Source organism: Gossypium hirsutum, chromosome D04, assembly GCF_007990345.1.
Source record: "Gossypium hirsutum isolate 1008001.06 chromosome D04, Gossypium_hirsutum_v2.1, whole genome shotgun sequence".
NCBI classification, from domain to species: Eukaryota; Viridiplantae; Streptophyta; class Magnoliopsida; order Malvales; family Malvaceae; genus Gossypium; species Gossypium hirsutum.
The window spans coordinates 15696841-15704835 of NC_053440.1; the positions used below are offsets into that span (position 1 = coordinate 15696841).

At 33.8% G+C, this 7995-nt stretch overlaps 1 protein-coding gene across 1 annotated transcript; it reads right to left on the reverse strand.

The window, feature by feature from the left end:
- Positions 1 to 2243: 2243 nt before the first annotated feature.
- LOC121216388 (transcription factor TCP20) lies at positions 2244 to 4258 on the reverse strand. Its single transcript, XM_041092053.1, has 2 exons — positions 2686 to 4258; positions 2244 to 2581 (listed from the first exon to the last, which is right to left on the reverse strand). Exon 1 carries the CDS (start codon positions 3805 to 3807, stop codon positions 2905 to 2907), a length of 903 nt encoding a protein of 300 aa, XP_040947987.1. The 5' UTR covers positions 3808 to 4258; the 3' UTR covers positions 2244 to 2581; positions 2686 to 2904.
- Between the last annotated feature and the right edge of the window lie 3737 nt (positions 4259 to 7995).

Sequence of the window (7995 nt, forward strand, 5' to 3'; positions counted from 1 at the left end):
CTTGATCTTGATTTTCTGCAAATTTTCTTTCAAAACCTTCTCTCTTAGCTTAAGATGAATTCAAACATTTCAGAAACAAAATTTGGAGAATTTCATGGTAGTTGAAATCAAATTATTCAACCTCCCAGTCAAGATTAAAAAGTCAAGCAAGAGACATAAATTTTTAGAAATTTTGGCTTGTATAAATTTCAGAAAATTTTGAAAAATTCAAGGTTTTAAAAAATTTGATGAAATTTTGAGTTAAAAGTTGCAACCTCAAACTTATTATTACTTCGTTCTTCAAATCTCCTTTAATAAAAATCTCAAGCAATGAAATTAATTTTTTAAAGTTAAACTTATGTTTTTTAGGTTTAATTATTTTTTAATTTTATTTATATTTTCACATAATGTTATCTTATCCATGTGGAATCGATGATTTGAAAAAAAATTTATGTGTCAATTTTTCATTGGTTGGTTTAGCATTTACTAAGGATATGCACATATTGATAGTTTAGGTAGTACATTCAACACTTTCAAAGTAGAAGTGGCATTGGACATTTTATGAAAGTACATGTACCAAATAATACACAAATTGATTGTTTAGATACCATATTGGATATTTTTAAGTGCAAGTACCACATTGAATATTTTATGAAAGTACAAGTGCCAAATGTGATATGATTCCTATTATATATGTAATCCTGGAAAGCCGACTGTGATCATCGCGAAAATTCTATAGAAGTTTAGTCTATTGGAGTGTAATTCATTTCATTTTATTTTAGCCTAAGAATTCACGGTTTATGCAAAGCACACACTAGGATAGGATAAGAAAGGAAAGGTGTACAAAGAAAGAAACATATGTAAATATATAAAGGCAGAATCTAAGAAATGGTAGCTATAGCTATAGATTCAGATCATCTAGAATTGAACGTGCAGAAAAGGCTGAGGTTCATGGCTACCAGCTGTAGAAGTGGACTCCATCATCATATTCCCTTTTGTCTTTGCGAGATGATTCGAGTGGGCGTTCCAATTCAACACCAAAGCTTAATTGGGCTTTCTTTGTAATTGCCTGCTACTTGAACGCCCCCTACTACCCATTTCTTTCTTCACCTTCAATAAAAACAGGGCACTTCAATTAATGCATGCCCATATCCTCCTCCTCCTACACCTTTCTCACATCATTTTCATACTTTATGCGGCAATGCTTAGTTTTGGATTTAGTTCTTTAAAATGTAAAGCAAATGTATGTTGTTGTCATCCTATTCCTCCATCTACCCTCAACATCAGCAGGTGGATATCATGCATTCAAAATGCTCAGCTTAAATATAATACACACCATGTTGTTTAGAACACAAATTTAATCGGATTTGTTAAATGAATTGCTTCACATCATGTAGTTTTGTAGCTGTTGGTTCTTTTTTTTTTACCTATGAAATTGACACCTTGAAGCAACATTAAGTGAGCCTGAGATGCTCAGTGACTTAAAAAGGGCCAGGCAGGGATTCAAAAGATTTAGATTCCCATGGTCATGCTATAGTCAACCTGAAAGGCTGCCATATAGGACTAGGAGTAAGTAACAATGAATACAGTATGGAAAATCCAACGGGAACATAAATACACTCTACAAAAACACCATATGAGGGCAAAAGCTTCAATCCAATTACAGAACTAGTAGAAGACAAAGTTAACCTGAAATGTCTATTTCAGTACACATTAAACCTGCAAGCTCTAAACTTGTTAGGACCACGGTAATTTTATCTCATGGTTATACATAGTCATTCTCATTTCTTGCACTATTTCCTTAAGCTTTACTCTTACAGTATTTTTTTTGATAAAAGTCCCACCAAGTATTTTATAGAAAATTTTATCAAATATGTTAACTTTGTAAAAAAAAGTGGTTTTTTATCAGCTTTATATCATGGTTAATTTTCCACAACCACTACATTGTTTCTTTAAAAACATTGTACCTGGAGCAAGAGTTTACTAACAGGGCAGTTTAGAAAAGTTACTTAGGCAAGTTGGTGATAGCACATCCAAGGAAGATATAAACAGTTAATAACACATCCTATGATACATGAATGCTAAGCCAAGTCTCTTTATATGTCAAGCTCAAGCGGTGGGTGGATACAAGTTCCTTAAACAAAAACTGAACCTATGGTAATTTAGGATGTTAGAGAGAAATATATGGTGTTCAACAAAAGGACTATCACTAAAGAGCTTTCCAAACAAGGTAAGATCATTGCAAAGGAGCAACTTTCAAGTAGTGACAAAAGAACTAGATTCTTATATGATAGATGACATGCTATAGCAGGAAACATGCTTGGTCTGGCAGCCAGAGCCCACGGTGTAATCAATAATTAGCCCTTTATGTGCAAGAATATATTCTTTTAGAGAAACAAGAAATCTTACTTCATCTAACAAGAAACTGGACATGTATTACTGTGAATTCCTATTTTTAATTTCACAAACAAACCGTTGCCACTCTATCCACACGTAGTGAAGAAGAAAACAATTAGATTTGCCTTGCATCACAATCAACACACCCTGAATCAAACAAGAAGTTGAGCCCAAATCCAAGCTACTGAGCTGTGCAAAGCTCCACCTGCACACTCCACAGTAAAATAGCTTAGCACAAAAGAATTAGTACTTCTCTGAAGAATTCGGAGGATGCAAGTTCAACAGAAGGCATGAATCAAGAAAAACAACCTCTGTAATGGAAACTTGGGTGAAGCAGTGCAGAAAGAAAGAAGCCACTCAATCTAGTCCCCATAGATTTCTGAGAGGAAAAGTATCCATTTCTCTCACACTTGTTATTTTTTTTTTGGTTTTCCCCATTATACAATACTGAACCATTACAAGAAAAAACAAAGCCATCCTGTCTCAGGAATCCTACTCATTTTCATCTTGCTCTCAAAGTTTAAAGCTTTACTGGCCCGATCCTTGGGAGTCATCCTTAGCAGGGGGTTGTTGCTGGTGCTGATGCTGATGTTGGGGTTGCATCCGAGCTTGCTCCATCTGCTGATAAATCTGGTTCAAAGCATGAGGATTTAAGACCCCAATATGACCATCTTGAGATAACCCAAGTTCCAAACCCGGGAGCTGCTGATTAGCTCCGCCCAAGATTGAGGTGAAACTTATCTGACCCATGTTACTAGCTGGCAAATCAAAACCTGGAAACCCAAGCTTTTGCAGATAATTGGAACTATCACTGCCTAAATTTGTTGTAGACGGACCAGATGATGACTGAAACCCAAAACCACTGACTGGTGGCCATAACCCGGTCGCCACATGATGGGGTCTTCCCAAATTGCCACCAACCATTGTCCAACTGGTCCTACTGCTCCCTGACCCTATACTGGACCCCCCTAAATCTTCCATCTTTTGGTGCAACCCTGCTGATAGAGAGGCCCCTGGCTGTGAAACTGAGCCTCCAGCTGCAGCCAAAGCTGATGCTGGAATTGTTCCGCTCCCAGTGGCGGCAATTATGGATGGTTCAGCTTGTTGTAACAGCCACTGTATGGTTTCCCCATCAGACTTGTGACCCAATTCCCTGGTCAACTGAAAGATTCTAGCAGCACATAAAGCAGGCATCCTTATCCTTCTACCTCTTCCTTCAACTTTGGTGTGCCTGTCTTTGTTAGAACTTCTCTTTGGGGCCAACTGTTGCTTCTTCCCTTCTCCTTTATCTGCAACCACAATCTGGAAATCCTTGATTTCTGCTGCTTTATTCTCTCCCATGTTTTGAGGCTGTTGCTGTTGGGGTTGGGGTGGCAGGCTCAACAAGTTGGCTACTTCCTCTGGAGGCTGCTTGGCGCCCTTGGGATCCATAAACAGGTAAAAAAAGGGTGGGGGTGTGGGGGCAAATTAAAAGAAAAACAATATATATATAAAAGAGGAGTCCTCTTTGATTGAAGAAGGTGACCTGAAAAGTCCTAGACTTTGATGAGTTTTCACTGTTCTCTGACAAGGAATGTGAAGACAAACTATGATAATTATAATATTGAAATCCCAAAGCACACATACCCGAAATGTCAAAATTTTTATTCTTGCTTTTCACAAGATGTCATTTTTCTTTCTTTTCTTTCTCCATGGCTCATATATGAATGCATGAGCCTTTCCTTTCTTCGTTTCCCCTTTTTCTCTCAGCAGTGAAGGGGGCTTTTGACTAACATTTCTGATATGATAGCTACTTTAACTGCCATTTTCACCTGAAGACACTAATTCGCACAGAATATATCATTTACAATAATTATTATTATAAATTACAATTTCAAAATTATAGATAAGATATTCACGCATCCCCATATAACCATATATAATATTCATAGATTGATGGATTCCTTTCCTTTCTCTTCATCACACCTTCACCCTACATTATTATAAAAGCAATATAACATGGGTGAATATAATTTTTCAAATATTTATCTTTAAATGCTTCATTATATTTTTAGGGCACTTGTCAACCACCTGTTCAACAGCGAAGTTAGAATAATTTTTCAAGAGTCGAATGATTTTAGTTTTTTATAGTTTTTGTTTTTTTTTAATTTTTAAAGAATTAAATTGAATTTTTATAATTTTAGGAGGTTAAAGTGTAATTTTACCTTTACTAATGTAATTTTTTTAAATTAGAAAGCCTAAATAGTAATTTTTTTATTTTAGATGGTCGGGACCCATGCCATCCTTACTAGATTTGCCTCTATTTTTGAAGTTTAAAAACTCAACAATATATTAAATAATTTTTTATATAATATAGATAATTAATTTTAATAATATGTAGGTGGTATTATAAAATAAATTAAATAAATTATGATTTAATGATATCACGTTTACATGGTTAAAACTAATTATCTATGTATTTATTATTAATATGAATTTTAAAATATAAATCAATATAATAATATCAATAAAAAGGAATGTAATATTTTTTTATTCTAATTTTTCTATAAGAATTTAAACTTGAATTTTTTTAAATATAAATATTATATTTCAATCAAGTATAATAATGATTATGATTTTTTTTTGGTATAACTATATGTGTTTTGATTTATTTTACAATGAGATTAATCCTGATTGAGTCAAGTGGTATTTAGGTAAGTCTTCTCAAGGGTGTCGACTTCAAAATTCGAATTTGGTCCACTTCTTCCAACCACTTATTGATTTTATAATTATGTTATTAGTTTGTTATAAAATATTATTATTTACTTCTATACTATAAATAAGTTGAAAATTAATTATGACTTAGCATATTAAGAAAAATTTAAATCTAAAATGTGTAACTTAATAAATTAACTTATTATATATTATATTATAAAGCTTGAAGTATAATTTCACTTTGATAATATAAAAAATCATTTATTCATATACTATCAATCATTTACTGTTATAACATCTTTTCTACTATTTTTTAGCTACTATTAGTATTACTACTTCTATAAATCATTTTTTGTTATGTTATTATCATATAGTTATGAAGGTTATTGAATGTATTAGACACTCACAAAAACATGAAAGTACCAATTACTAACTTCCTTCCTCTACACATCTCATAAGGTGTCATTTTAGTCTTTAGCCTCTACAAGACTATTAATCATATGGTAAGTTGTATCAATAGTTTCAACCCAAAACCTGTGAGAAATTCCCATGGCACTTAGCATAACATGAGCCATATCCTAAATTGTCCTATTGTTCCTCTTAATAACCTCGTTCTGTTATGGAGTTTTTGGAGCAAAAAACTCATGTTGAATGTCGTATTGTCAAAAATATATGAGAATTATTCATTCTCAAATTCCCTTCCTTGGTCATGCATCCTAACAAATTTCCCAATAAGATAACCTTTTTCATTCTTAGCTTTTTTACACAGTTTCTTGAAGGCATCAAATGTGTTAAACTTTTAACAGAAGAATCTTACCTATGTAAACATGGAATAGTCATCTACACTTACAAGAACATATCTTTTACCTTCTAAGCTTTCAATCTTCATTGACCTATCAAATTCATTTATAGAAGCTTTAAAGGTTCAATTGTTTGAATCAATTATAATTGGGAAGTGACTCACACTATTGTTTCCTTTTTAAGCATTCACCACTCATATTTGGAATTACTCCCCCCTTTGGTAGTCGTCTAAAAACATTGTATATTACCAATCTTTACAATCCTCTAAAGTGTACATGGCCTATTACCTCATGCCATGACTCAATATTTGAAAACCTATTTTGATTATAAGTGAGTGGTTTCATCATCCTATAACAATTGTAGATTGTCTTGTAGCTTATCTTACTTGTCAACATCCCCTAGTCATAAACTTGGAATATATCGATTAGGTTAGCTTTTAATCCCTCCACAAGGAACACATTTTGAATTTCTAGCATTCCTCCTATGTTAAGCACATCTTTGCAAAGTACCTTGCCTTTTTTTCCATCACTAAAGGCCGCTCTTCATTTATGGTTTTCTTGAAACTTTTTCAAGCAATTTCTACATCCAATCTCTACTTCTTTCTATCAAAATACCATATGCTTAGTAGAAGCCTTCAAGGATTGGTGATAAACCAAAAATCATTTTTGATGATTTTTCCACCAAACAAGCTTTTGCTTCTATTTTTTGTCAGTTGTAATGCGAGGTGCAACTAGGGCTACCACTAATTGCTCTCTTTTGAGATCTTTTGGTAGTTTGTAACATTTGGGCCTAATATGCCCTTGGAACCTAATGACACTTCATTTTTCCCTTGCACTTATGATGCTTCCCAATAGTATTAAATAACTTCAACCTTCTTGGAGCTTTTGGGTTTTCCAACAATCCCTTTAGCTATCACAAATACTATAAGGGTCACTTTTTCAGGAAGGATTTCATCAGCTTCTTACTTTTAGAGCCCATCTTCTTCAAAATAGACTAAGCTACAGATAACTCCTTCATAGCTTCACTGAATTGGGCTCAGTTTACAGTTAATAAAGAGTCTTTTTTTAAAAAAAAAATCTTTTTCAAGAGCTTTTGATTCTCTTATTTCAACATATAATTATCATTAGTGAGGCATACATTGATCTTACAAACCTGATCCCACTTATTAAGCATGGTCTTGTAAGTGTGTAACACCCTAGACCTGGCCTAGACGTTATGGCCGAATCTCACGATGTCACAAGTAAGTGCTTTTCGAAAAATATGTCATCGTTAAATCCCCTTTTCTATTTAACCATTTTTTTCATTATCTTATGTTAATTTCAAATCGTGTCATTCGTTTCTAAAACATTATTCATTTACAAATCGTTATTCAATTTCAAAAACGTTTTCTTATTGCGGAAGCTTTTAAACAATTTGCGTATTTGTGGTATTTTTGATAAAACATTAATTTCATTTGAAAACCCAAGTTTTACCTAACACTAGCAGATTTAAATCATTAAACCGTAAAAACCAAATTTAAACCAAAATCAGTAAAGGCCATAATTACAGCAAAATACTCTCAAATAAAAAGTAAAATCATAAATAGGTAATAAACAGTGTAAAAGAAGTCGTGTGGCCACCACTGAGTCCTCCGTCGCACCGATCTGCCTAAATCTGGGGATTACCTGTACAGATTAAATAGAAGGGGTGAGTTTAAGTAAACTCAGTGTGTAATCCCCATACAAATGAACATACAGTAAACATATAATCACAGTTTCGGTTTAAGCCCTTTTCAGTATCAGTATCAGTCCAGTTTGGGCCTTAGCCCATCTCATTACAAAAACAGTCATGTAGTAGGGCTTTAGCCCATCACAGTATCAGTAGCAGTAACAGATACACAATCACAAAAATCCTACTCATCCAGCCTCTACACACCATCTCCATCCAACCCTACACTCCATGTGGGGATATAATTAACCCACCCATCCCTACACTCCAAGTAATACCGAATGCGACACTAGACAGTAGTTTGTAGCTGAGCTGCAAGTACATTAAGCTCGAGGCCTTTCAGTTCACTTCCTCTGAACATTATAATCCCCCAACCCAATGTAATGAAATATACATATATGACATGCTATAACATAA

Excerpts from the sequence above, each read along its gene's own strand:
- LOC121216388 (XM_041092053.1), bottom strand. The coding sequence starts at position 3,807 with ATGGATCCCAAGGGCGCCAAGCAGCCTCCAGAGGAAGTAGCCAACTTG.